Consider the following 14,103-nt stretch of genomic DNA (forward strand, 5'->3'; position numbering starts at 1 on the left):
GCGCTTTTGTAGTTTGTCTTTTTTGAGGGAGGGTCATGACAAAAATGTACAAAAAACATGGGGAAGGGCAACCAAAATTATGACAAGCATCAGAGGGTGGGTTCATTATCGGTGCCACTCTTGGCTTTGAAGACACAAGGAGCAGATACTGTTGGATGAAGATCCGGGATAAATTGGTCTTCAGCAACTGATGCTTGTCATAAAAGGCGAATAACGGGATCGGGTGTTCAGCTCGCTGGCTCGTGATGTTTTTCACAGGGTTGTCTGGTTCAGACTCGATTAATTACAAACCGCCGTCATAGAGCTAGAATATTGCTGAGTGCGGCGTTAAACAACAAACAAACAAAGCTTGTCGCTATAGCACAGCTATACCATTCTACGATCTAGCCCAAGTTTTGAGAGTGATTATAAATCATATTTCAGCCAAATTCTCAGGGAAATATTAACACTGTGAATTCTAAGCTACCTTATTCATTTATGAATGCATTTTCTCTATTTCCTCTTCCAGGTTTTTCAAGCGTGCAAGACCCGTGAAATGTTTTGTCTCTCTCCGTTGAGGCAGACGTACCTGGTGACGCGACTCACCTGGAATTGTCATTTCGTCGTCTATGTGACAACAGACGTTGAGTAATATCACAGTCTTTATTCCCATTTGTTCGTGGACCTGAACACGTGTGCGTTCTACTTACACCCTTAACATCATTTCATTGTCTCCGTCTTGTCTGTTGTTCTACTCTTCCTTGATCAAGCACCGGACGCAATTACTTCAGCACTTCCGGTGTGAAATGAGCGTTCAACTTCCGGTTCCTGTTCAAAGGTGTAATCTGACGCAGCGTGTCTGGGAGAAGGATCAAAAGACACACACATCGACGCTGTTAGCGTCCAGTTTCACTACCTACTCAAACACTGTTCCTGGTCTACCGTCATCCCCAATAACATGATCAGACTGTTTCATGCATTTACATTTAACGGCAAGTTTGAAAGTTTTTAAATACCCGATCTACATTTACCTCGATAAACGTACTGAATGTGGCATCCTGTGAAAGCGCAATATCTGCAAAAGGGTCATGAATTATGTATTCAATTACAATAGTAGATTAATGGAATTATTATCCAAATAATTTCAAGAAAACAACTAAAAATATATCATTTGCACTGTAATTGTAGTTTCGTTTCATTTCAAATAAAAAAAATGAATTTCGTATTGAAGCAAAGTTGTTCCTTTTTTATGATGGCTATAGCGTAACTCCGATAATGAGGACGGAACCTGTTGAATTGTCCTGACTACCACATGTCCGGATTTTTGAGTATTGAGTAAACGCCAGTGTGTATGGAGACCTTGCAGTCGTCCGGAGAAAGAGTTTCCTGACTAACGGGATTTCACTGTATGTTTGTTTATTTGTTTGTTTGCTGTTTATCGCCGATCTCTGCAATATTCCAGCTTACGACATGAGCATCGATCTACGCAATTGGGATACGATGACATGCATCAACCAAGTTTCACTCTATATATACGCCTATGATAGTGAGTGGTAAAAGTTCTTTTCAACAAGTAGAACACTTTTGTATGAAAACGTGATCGCTTTATTTTAAGAACATACATTATCCACGCAGAGATCTTTTATAAAGAAAAATGCACAGCATTAAAACAGCCTCCGATTTTTGACAGCTGTGATTGTGAAATCATGTTTTTTCTGTCTTGAAGCTCAGTGCAACATGAAAATTCCTACATACAGGTATTAAAATGTACACGTGAATTGTCTCAGAACAGCAGATTTAACAAACCTAACACTTCTGAATAATTACAAACAAGTTGTCTACAGAGACCCCCCTGGGGGAGCGAACGAAGCGTACGACTGCCGTAACTCCAATACTTTATTTACTATAGACTTACGCCAGTCGTAGCGCTAAGTTGGCTCTGTGAAACGGGACCTAGTACACGAATACCGCCTATGTGCTGGTGTGATGAAAAAGGGAAAATTCAACACTTAAACAATAAACACGTCTTAAAAAATAAATTATGGATAATTTGGTATCTCTACAACCGGCTGGAGGTAAAACCTAGCTTAGTCTCAGCACAAACTCGGTAAAGATAAGTTGAAAGACATTTTTACAAGAACTTAAAAATACTTTGACATCAAAGAATAAACAACAGAAACAACGACAGGAAGAGCGTTTAAGTTTTGACTCGTCTCTCATATTAAATGTCTAAATAATGTTTAACGTGTCCTGCTGCTCATAGATTCCAGCATGGCACTAATTGTCTCGCGAGTTATCGCGTGATCTCATTGAACGTAGGAGGAGGATCAGTGTCAGGATCAGCAAGATGGCGGCTAGGACTGCCAAAGTTGCTAACGCTGCGACGATGTTGGATGTTAGTTCACATTCGGATGGGGATGATTCAGAGTTACCGTCTGGAATAAAACAAGGGGGGATTAATATGCATCGTCCTTTCTTCCAGTCGAGAGTGTAGTTACGTCGTGTCACCCCTAAAATACTTGGTCAATACTTCAAGGATTTATATACACTACGTTCCTCAGTCATCCGACACCGCCGCCACGACCACAACATCAACTACCTTCTGCTACTACCGACTGCAGCTACTGCTGGCCCTACTTCAACTTCAACTACAACTACTACCACCCCTTCATCGACTACTATTACAACAACAATTACTACTAGCATTACTACTACCACGACCACCATCTCTACTACTGGTACTACTACCACCACCGCAACCACCACTACTACTACCTCTACTGTATACCATAAGTACCACTGCAGCGACTACCACCACTACTACTACTACAACTACAACCACTACAGCTACTACTACCATCACCACTACTACAACTTCTACTACTAACACTACTACTACTATTACTACTACTGCCATTATTATTATTATTACTACTACTACTTCTACTACTACTACTGTATTACTGACATAACTACCACAACAACTACTACTACAGCGACTACTACTACCACCACTACTACTACAACTACTACAAGTACTATCACTGCCACTAATACCCGATCGCCGCGAATAGCTGCGAGATTGCTGAAAGAAAGCAGGCTTTGAAAAGCCAAGGTGCCACTGTCATGTTTATAAGAGAACAGAATATCACAGATTCGAAAGAAATGTCAATCCTCAGAGCAAAGGTTGAAACGAGAATTTAAGCTTTGTCTAATTGTAGGCCTTCACTCAACAAGAACAAAAACATTAGGATGCAAAATATATTTAACATGTGCACACATTGCAAGGCGAGAGACTAGGCCCTGGTTACCTGTTCTGGGAGCTGCTGTGGGTGTTTCCTTGATGACTATTGTTGTTTCGAGAATCTTGGTTGTCTCCCCTGACGCCCGCTTCTTCCGCCCGTATGACGCTTTGCCACCAGTACAGGTGTACTGAAATGCAGACGAAGAGTGAGTGCGTGAATGAGTGAATGAGTGGGCTTTGGGTGGGTGGGTTTGTGGGTGGATCGGTTGGGTGAGTGAGTGAGTGAGTGGGCTGTTGGTTGGTGGGCTTTTTTGAGTGAGTGAGTGAGTGAGTGAGTGAGTGGGCTTTGGGTGGGTGGGTTTGTGGGTGGATGGGTGTTGGTTGAGTGAGTGAGTGAGTGAGTGGGCTGTGGTTGGGTGGGCTTTTTTGAGTGAGTGAGTGAGTGAGTGAGTGGGCTTTGGGTGGGTGGGTTTGTGGGTGGCTGGGTTGGGTGAGTGAGTGAGTGAGTGAGTGTGATTTACGCTGCTTGGAACAGCATTCCAAATTTATGCGTGATGCCAGTATTGGACGTTTACTACTTTGAAAATGCTTGACCACCCAGCCGTACAGAATAGTTCAGCCTCTGACTTTGATCATAGAAATGTTCACTGGATTACGCTGTTGTGTGTCATCAGATTATTGTACTGTTGACGTGTGCAGTCTCCTCACCAACTCCCACACCCACACCCACAAGCACACCATCGCCCACAACCACAACCACAAGCACACCATCGCCCATACCAACACCCACAACCACAACCACACCCACATCCACACCATCGCCCACACCATCGTCCACACCAACAACCACACCCACAACCACACCATCGCCCACACCCACTACCACACCATCGCCCACACCAACAACCACACCCACTACCACACCATCGCCCACACCAACAACCACACCCACATCCACTACCACACCATCGCCCACACCAACAACCACACCCACATCCACTACCACAACATCGCCCACACCAACAACCACACCCACATCCACTACCACAACATCGCCCACACCAACAACCACACCCACATCCACTACCACACCTTCGCCCACACCAACAACCACACCCACTACCACACCAACAACCACACCCACATCCACTACCACACCATCGCCCACACCATCGCCCACACCCACTACCACACCATCGCCCACACCAACAACCACATCCACTACCACAACATCGCCCACACCAACACCCACACCCCCAAACAAACCATCGCCCACACCAACACCAACACCCACACCCTCAACCACACCATCGCCCACACCAACACCCACACCCACTACCACAACATCGCCCACACCAACACCAACACCCAACACCCATTACCACACCATCGCCCACATCAACACCAACAACCACTACCACACCATCGCCCACACCCACTACCACAACATCGCCCACACCAACACCCACACCCCCTACCACACCATCGCCCACACCAACACCCACACCCCCTACCACACCATCGCCCACACCAACACCCACACCCCCTACCGCACCATCGCCCACACCAACACCCACACCCACTACCACACCATCGCCCACACCAACACCCACACCCCCTACCGCACCATAGCCCACACCAACACCCACACCCCCTACCACACCATCGCCCACACCAACACCCACACCCCCTACCGCACCATAGCCCACACCAACACCCACACCCACTACCACAACATCGCCCACACCAACACCAACACCCCCTACCACACCATCGCCCACACCAACACCCACACCCCCTACCACACCATAGCCCACACCAACACCCACACCCACTACCACACCAACACCCACACCCCCTACCACACCATCGCCCACACCAACACCAACACCCACACCCACACCCACACCCACAACCACAACCACACCATCGCCCACTTCAACACCAACAACCACTACCACACCAACACCAACACCAACACCCACTACCACACCATCGCCCACACCAACACCCACACCCCCTACCACACCATCGCCCACACCAACACCCACACCCCCTACCACACCATCGCCCACACCAACACCAACACCCACACCCACACCCACAACCACAACCACACCCTCACCAACAACCACAACCACAACCACAACCACACCCTCACCAACAACCACAACCACCTAATACACACCCAATATTCACCTCCATAGCGGGCTCCATACCACAATTCCCTATTTGACTTGTACTACATGTTTCCGGGTTTTTTTACAGGTGAACAACTGACTTGCCTTTACGTGTGTTTGTAGTGGGCACAACCGTCGGGGTGTACGCTCACCTTTTGGCGAACACCTGGTATCATCACTATTTGATAGTGATTTATAAACACATGCTCATGCTGTAGTCGGAATCGTACAACGGACTCTGCTTTTGGCAGAGATATTTCTTATGAATATGGAAAGGTTTTTTTCGCTTTCATATAAAAAGTGCAATACATGTAGCTAAATTTACTAAATAGTCAACTCTAGTGCGCATGCCAATTGACCTATATTTTCGGACGTATCCCAATCTTGACAAACTTGACTACACTCGCAGCAGTGTACGTGGTGTATTATGCAACACACTATTTTGTTTGTACCACAAACAATGTTATGTATTATTTATTTGTTAATTACAGGCCTGCATATTCTTCTAGAACTATTCGTCCAATGTTGCAATTACTGCATCTTCCAATGACTGATTACTTGACACCAGATGTCAATTATGACGGCTTTGTGGTATTATCCTTCATCAGTATCACGTGACGATGTACAAATTCACTTACCACTTCCAACGTGTGACGACTGGTCTAGTCTTATCACTTGACTGGACTAGTATAATCACTGGACTGGACTAGTCCATTGACGTGGACGTGGTCCACTGACTATACTAGTTCAGTCCAGTGACTATACTAGTCCAGTCCTGTGATTATACTAGTCCAGTCCTGTGATTATACTAGTCCAGTCCTGTGATTATACTAGTCCAGTCCTGTGATTATACTAGTCCAGTCCTGTGATTATACTAGTTCAGTCCAGTGATTATACTAGTCCAGTCCTGTGATTATACTAGTCCAGTCCAGTGATTAGACTAGTTCAGTCCAGTGATTATACTAGTTCAGTCCAGTGATTATACTAGTCCAGTCCTGTGATTATACTAGTTCAGTCCAGTGATTATACTAGTTCAGTCCAGTGATTATACTAGTCTAGTCCAGTGATTAGACTAGTCCAGTCCAGTGATTATACTAGTCCAGTCCAGTGATTAGACTAGTCCAGTCCAGTGATTATACTAGTCCAGTCCAGTGATTATACTAGTTCAGTCCAGTGATTATACTAGTCCAGTCCAGTGATTATACTAGTCTTACAGTCTTTGTCGTCAAACGCCCTATGTTCCCTGGTAAGCAAACTCTCGGGGCCATCTACCAGAAGTACCCCTGATGGGTTTAAGTCTCAGCAATATTTTTAATATTGTTGTCAATGACCGCTTGTTATTCAGACCTTATCTAGCTGTATTGCAGGCGACTATTATTGTAATATAGGTCGATAAAACCCATTACATACTATGTTAAAACGACTTTATGATTCTTGCAAATGAGTGAGTGAGTGAGTGGGTTGTAACGCCGCTTTGAACTCTATTCATCTTATATCACGGCGTGTGAGCTTGATGAGGGAGGAAAGTCCGAAGTGAGTCAGGTCTTAGACGTTTACCACTTCGGTGAAACCCACGAGCATGGTTGGGTGCTGGCAAACCTAGAAACATGATCAGGACGAACTGGGATTCGAACCAAAGATAATAAGTTTGTGGCGTGCCCAAGGGACGCAACTGTGTACAGCGAATTGTGGCGCCTTAGACGCCTGGGCCACCCTCTTCTTACAAACGAGCTATTAAAGCCCTTGCTTGTTAAAGCGTTGTATACTTGCTACCTGACCTTGAATAATTTACCCCGTCTGCTAAAACCAAACTAAAAGTAATAGTATAGGTTCGGAGTCCTCATGAACGTGTTTAACATACTGTAGCACGTTGTAATCCCTTGCAAACTATGTGACGGGCAAACACCTTGCCCACGTGGTTAACTTACCACTAGCTAGAGGTATCTGAATTTTTTACTCGACCTACCGGGTTGCAAACGGGGTCAGTGCCTGTGCAGAATGACAGTTGGAATCTGAAGCCGACCGTGAAGCTGTTTGTGAAGGCGAATGCGTTGATGCAGAAGTAGATCCTTCTTCTGTCGGCCGTGTCTGGCAGGAAAGGCAGTTTGCTGACCACGTTAGCGGTACCGTTTACCGGACACCTGGAACACAGAGAGTGCGTTAGTTGGGTCAACGCCGCGTTGACCAATATTTCAGTTATATCACGGTGTGTCTGTTTAATGTGGGGGGAAATCCCGAAGTGATGCAGGTCTCAGACGTTTGCCACGTTTGGTGAAACCCACGACCAAGGTGGTGACAAACCTAGAACATATTTGTGGCGAACAGGGTTTTGAACCCACGATTATAGGTTTCTGGTACGCCTAAGGGACGCAACTCTGTACGACATATTTGCGGCGCAGGCAGATACATACTAGACAGCAAACCAGCCGAACATAACCCGAGCAGGGAAACCAGTGGTTGATAGCATGAGTGGGTAACATGCTGTTCGGGTATGATGACACACAAACGCCCAGTTCTCATTTTCGTCAGTTCTTAGACAAGCACGGGGTGCTGGTGGTTCTCATTCTCCCCGGATTCTTAAACCGATGTTCAAGTGGTATTGGTATCAGTGATTGTAATTATTCATTTCTCCACATAAAGTGCTTCGTTCACTGTAGCCCAGTCTAAATAGAGACTCTCTCCCGAGTGTCTTTTGATATCAAATATATCAACACGAGTTGCTAAAAGTTGGAAAAGGCCGAGGCTTGCCGAGGATTTTTTTCCACTTTTATCAACGAGTGTTGATATATTTGATATCAAAAGACACGAGGCTGAGATTTTATTTATCATCCAACATCATTCTTCCAGCTTTTTCAATTTGTAGACAGTGATTAGGAGTGTCTTCAGTGTAAAAGTACTGCTAACAGCTTTAGTAGCAGAGCCATTAGTGATGTCGTTTGATTGTGACGTCATGGTAACAGTAACAGTGTCTGCTAAGCATTGTGATGTAATTTCATTGCAGCGATATCTACAGTTTAGATATCGCTTGATCTCATCCAAGCGATATCTCCTGTGGGTGCCACTTTTGGATGATAAATGTCGTTTGATTCCTGATAATTCGACTGACTTATCCAACCTTTCAAACCATAGAGATATCGTTACGTGAGCCATGCCCCTACCGTGGGGATGCCCACCCAGCTTACCCCTCATCCAGAATCCCATATGTTGTGACTGGGTTCAACTGGTCGTTAGCTACGACACTCTCCAAGCGGAGTGAAGTGAAACCTGAAACACAAAACGTGAGTGAGTATTGTTTTACGCCGCTTTTAGCAATATTCCAGCAATATCACGACGGAGGACACCAGGAATGGGCTTCCAACATTTTACCTACGTGGGGAATCGAACCGGGTCTTCGTCGTGACGAGCTAACGCTTTAACCACTAGGCTACCCGACCGCCCCTAGTTGCATCGTATTAACCATTTCAGAAACGTCTTCATGTAGTGTAAATGACGCATGCCATGAAATGTTTTCAAAGTGGTTAATGGCATCGTATTAAGCAGTTTGACCACATTTCATGGTACGCGCCAGCCATACTACATGAAGGCTTATCCGACATGCCACCCGCTTGAGTCATTAGAGTGAGTGAGTGAGTATGGTTTTACGCGGCTTTTAGCAATTGTCCAGCATTTCACGGCGGGGGACACCAGAAATGGGCTTCACACATTGTACCCATGTCGGGAATCGAACCCGTGTCTTCGGCGTGACGAGCAAACGCTTTAACCACTAGGCTACCCGACCGCCCCTCAGTCATTAGACGTCAGGTGAGGTCAAATGTCTTTGGGTATGACGGATCGAAACACCGACAGAAGCCCTTTCGACTACATCTGTACATTCCTTAATACATCTCAGTAATACTGATTTACGCTGCGATCAGATATATTCCAATTATATCACAGCGGTCTTATTTTTTTATTTTATTTTATTTATTTTATTTTATTTTATTTTTATTTTTTTTGGGGGGGGGGGGGGGGGGGGTTGCTTTTCCTTGTTGTTGTTGCTTTTGTTGTTGTTTTTGTTCAACCAGAATATTCGTGGTAAAATACTGAGTTACAAATAACTTCGCATCGGTACTATTTCAACTTTATATTTAACGGGAGACACCCGACGCTCATAATGAAGACAAGCATGCCATCACTGGCGTATCTTCTGCCCCCGATTCCCCACGTCGTCGTCGACTCAAACACAAATAGATACACACCTGTTGCCTCGATGACGAAAGCAAAGCACACCTCCTCCCCGACGGCAACTCCCGTCGACGTAACCTCTCTCCCGGTTGCCGGATCCACCACGAACACATAGGCTGCGTTGATGTTGTTAGTTTGGTTGACGAGGATTAACCCTGGAGGACTGTACAATAATAATAATAATCATCATAATAATAATAATAATAATAATAATAATAATAATGACATTTCGATGATGATGATGATGATGATGATGATTCGAAATGTCACGCTTGCATCCGAAGTACCAAGTTGTTCGACGCCCGATTGTTCTTGGTGCCTTAGGTTTGGTACCTCCCAATCTGTTGACTGACATTGGGCGAGTACCCGGGTTTGCTACCAGGAATACCGCCCTTCTGACAATCTGGCTAATGCAGAAGGCTGCAGTGTTGGGGAGTCTTCACATTCTCCGAAAAGTTCTGGATGGGTTTGACTAGGCAGCACTTCCTGGGAGAAGTCCCATTCGCTGTATGGGCTGCGTGTAGAGGGGGCAAGGGCCCTGAGCTGATGATGAGCCTAACCAGCCTGTCTTTCAGTAACACCCAAAACCCTCTTTGCTGCATTTTTTATTTTAATCATCATCATCATCATCATCATCATCATCATCATCATCATCATCATCATCATCATCATCATCGTAATGTTGAGGAGGAGGATACAGGGTACATTATTAACATCATTAAGCTATATAGATATAACCTTAAGCAAGTGTGTGCTTTTCTCTCTTGTCGACATCGAGCATTTGAAACAGTCTACACTTGTGTTTAGGACAGGTTACACAGGGCCGACTATCCCTCGTGACTCACCAACCTGTGTCTCAACACTAACCAATAGTTTACAAAGAACAGGCTTGAAGATCATTAATATCGTTTAATAGGATCTGGAGGCGTTTCATACCCATTCATATTACGCACACAATAAATGCCCTGGGTGTTCGACGATTGAATTGTAAGGTCCCTGTCGAATACTGATCGTGGTCTACCGTCTATACTCTGTTTATCTCGAACTACGGAAACCTCGATACACACTATTCAAAAGAAGTTAAAGAGCATCCGATTCTTTTATATTACCATGGTGACATGCCATGACAGATTAACTACAGTCATATGAAAGAACCGGGTGTCCTTTAACATCGTTTAAAAAGCCTGCCCCCGTCGGTCTTCAAAGGTTTCGCTCTATCTAAGATGTACCTAAGTAACTCAGAAACATCAACGTCTCGATTGCCTGTCGAAACAGACTCCTTGACACATTAAATCCTAAATAATGATAGAAATGACATGAATGGATCTTTGAAAATCAGATAAGACACTCGTTGTGATATGACTGGAATACTCTCCAAAGCGGCGTTAAACCCTATTAACTCACTCACTCAGACACCCGGTGTTCGCGAAAAGGGTAAGCATGTCCTGCTCTACCGGAAGCACCCGCAACTCATACTATAAAGAATCGAGTCTTAACTAGATATTCCAGTGTTAGAGAGTCTAGATCAGACAATCCAGTGACACGATAGCGCTTTAATTTCAAGTTTAACAATCCTTCAAGAGTGAGTACAGAATTTGTTTTTATGAAATATATTACTTTTAGTGAGTGAGTGAGTGACTAGGGTTTAACACCGCTTCGGACAGTATTCCAGTCATATCACAACGAGTCGGCTTGATGTGGGAGAAAGTCTGAAGTTATGCAGGTCTCAGACGTTTACCACTTTAGTTAAACCCACGTGCACGGGTATGATGCTGACAAACACAGAAACAACTTTTCACAGCGAATTGCCACGCCTTACACAAGGTCACCGGTTCCCCCAAATCCTGCAAGAAGATACATCTCACTCATGCACTCACTTTGGAGAAATGTTTGTCTTATCAATAGTGATCGTCCCCGAAGAGTCGTATCTGCAGTAGGCGGTGAAGATGATGTCGTTCATTGTCCGCAGATTATTCTGTCGAATCATCACCTTCCGGGCCCGGGTGATGGTTCGGTCACTCTGTAAATAAAAGTCATATATTTGAGTTCATAGTTTGAAACCGGCTGTGGTGAGTGAGTGAGGCGGGTTTAACGCTGCTTCGAAAAACAGAGATTAAGGGGTAACGCAGGCGAACCCTCGACGACAGTTAGGGTTCTCACTTTTAGCTTTCCCACTGGTTAGCTTTCCCACGTTTAGCTTTCCCTGGTGAGGTTTCCCTAGCTAGGGTTCTCGTGGTTAGGGTTCCCACGGTTAGCTTTCCCTGGTTAGGTTTCTCTGGCTAGGGTTCACACGGTTAGGGTTCCCACGGTTAGGTTTCCCTGGTTAGGTTTCCCTGGCTAGGGTTCCCGCGGTCAGGGTTCCCGCGGTTAGGGTTCCCACGGTTAGCTTTCCCTGTTTAGGTTTCCCTGGCTAGGTTTCCCTCGGTTAGAGCTCCCATGGTTAGGGTTTTACATGGTTAGGGTCCCACGGTTAGGGTTCTAACAGTTAGGGTTCCCACGGTTAGGGTTCCCGCAGTTAGGTAGGTTCCCACGGTTAGGGTTCCCGCAGTTAGGGTTCCCACAGTTAGGGTTCCCACGGTTAGCTTTCCCTGGTTAGGGTTCCCACGGTTAGCTTTCCCTGGATAGCTTTCCCTGGTTAGGGTTCCCATGGTTAGGGTTCCCACGGTTAGGGTTCCCACGGTTAGCTTTCCCTGGTTAGCTTTCCCTGGCTAGGGTTCCCACGGTTATGGTTCCCTGGTTAGCTTTCCCTGGTTAGGGTTTCCGCGGTTAGGGTTCCCACGGTTAGCTTTCCCTGGTTAGGTTTCCCTGGCTAGGGTTCCCACGGTAAGGGTTCCCACGGTTAGCTTTCCCTGTTTAGGTTTCCCTGGCTAGGGTTCCCGCGGTTAGGGTTACCATGGTTAGGGTTCCCACGGTTAGCTTTCCCTGGTTAGGTTTCCCTGGCTAGGGTTCCCACGGTTAGGGTTCCTACGGTTAGGTTTCCCTGGTTAGGTTTCCCTGGCTAGGGTTCCCACGGTTAGGGTTTATACGGTTAGGTTTCCCATGGTTATGGTTCCCGCGGTTAGGTTTCCCACGGTTGGGGTTCCCACGGTTAGGGTTCCCACGGTTAGGTTTCCCACAGTTGGGGTTCCCACGGTTAAGGTTCCCACGGTTAGGATTTTACACGGTTAGGTTTCCCATGGTTAGGGTTTCCGCTGTTAGGTTTCCCACGGTTGGGGTTCCCACAGTTAGGGTTCCCACAGTTAAGGTTCCCACTGTTAGGGTTTTACACAGTTAGGGTTTTACACGGTTAGGGATTTACACGGTTAGGGTTTTACACGGTTAGGGTCCCCACGGTTAAGGTTCCCACTGTTAGGGTTTTACACGGTTAGGGTCCCTACGGTTAGGTTTCCCACGGTAAGGGTTCCCACGGTTAGGTTTCCCACGGTTGGGGTTCCCACGGTTAGGGTTTCCACGGTTAGGGTTTTACACGGTTAGGTTTCCCATGGTTAGGGTTTCCACGGTTTGGGTTCCCATAGTTAGGTTTCCCACGGTTAGGGTTCCCACGGTTTAGGTTCCCATGGTTAGGGTCCCCACGATTAGGGTTCCCACTGTTAGGGTTCCCATGGTTAAGGTTCCCACGGTTAAGGTTCCCACGGTTAAGGTTCCCACTGTTAGGGTTTTACACGGTGAGGGTCCCACGGTTCCCCAATGTCGCGGATCCAGCTTTCAGTCACAGTCGTCATGACCATTTACAACTGTGGTAATGCTGCACTATTGCTGACTGCGGCATAACACAACATCCACTCACTCACAGGTGCTGACAAACCAAGCATCATAATCGGCGCGAATCTACAATTCGAACCTACATCAAGCGGATCCTGGTACGACAGTGGGAGGCAAATTTGCACGTTTCCCTCAGAACATTGACCACCCATGTCCCCATATATCGAGGACCATGAATCATTTCTACAGTGAGTAAGCCCCACCTTGGTCTAGCGGGTGGAGCATCTACCCAGAATGGCGGCGTTCGATCACCTGGCGGCGTCATACCAAAAGACGTTAAAAAATGGTACTTGTTGTTGTACTCTAGATGGAGCTCGGCATTAACGGGATATAACAAGGACTGGTCGGCTCGGAGCCAGTATATTGTGTCTGAATGGCGTACCCGTGTTAAACTGCCGCTTGGTATCTCAGAAGACTAGCACTAAAAAACCGGCCGAAGTGTGGACTAGTACAAACAGCCACACACACACGTACATGTCGCTGTTTTAGTGAAAAACAAACGTCAACCTAAATTAGCCTAATCTCCCCAGCTGTGAAGTCTTTGTCGCCCGATACAAATAATGATAATGATATAATTAAATTCTGATAATAGTACCGCTACCAATAATATATATACGAGTATATACGAGCATGAATTTTATCCGTCTTTGATGCTTTATACCGCATGCTGTGATCTGCCCGGATCAACCTTGTGTTGGTAACGAGGCAATTGCA

At 45.9% G+C, this 14,103-nt stretch overlaps 1 protein-coding gene across 1 annotated transcript in view; it reads right to left on the minus strand.

Annotated features, from left to right (window-relative positions):
• Positions 1–1,561: 1,561 nt before the first annotated feature.
• LOC139465798 (uncharacterized) overlaps positions 1,562–14,103 on the minus strand; it is a 40,605-nt gene continuing 28,063 nt past the window's right edge. Inside the window, exons 8-13 of the mRNA XM_071247716.1 lie at positions 11,505–11,647; positions 9,642–9,790; positions 8,586–8,667; positions 7,370–7,544; positions 3,291–3,411; positions 1,562–2,414 (exon numbers count right to left, since the gene is read on the minus strand). Coding sequence (XP_071103817.1) covers positions 2,257–2,414; positions 3,291–3,411; positions 7,370–7,544; positions 8,586–8,667; positions 9,642–9,790; positions 11,505–11,647 — 828 coding nt within the window. The 3' untranslated portion in view covers positions 1,562–2,256. The remainder of the gene's footprint in view (positions 2,415–3,290; positions 3,412–7,369; positions 7,545–8,585; positions 8,668–9,641; positions 9,791–11,504; positions 11,648–14,103) is intronic.

This window comes from Haliotis cracherodii, unplaced genomic scaffold (genome assembly GCF_022045235.1).
Source record: "Haliotis cracherodii isolate W230 unplaced genomic scaffold, xgHalCrac1.p SCAF_18, whole genome shotgun sequence".
NCBI classification, from domain to species: domain Eukaryota; kingdom Metazoa; phylum Mollusca; class Gastropoda; order Lepetellida; family Haliotidae; genus Haliotis; species Haliotis cracherodii.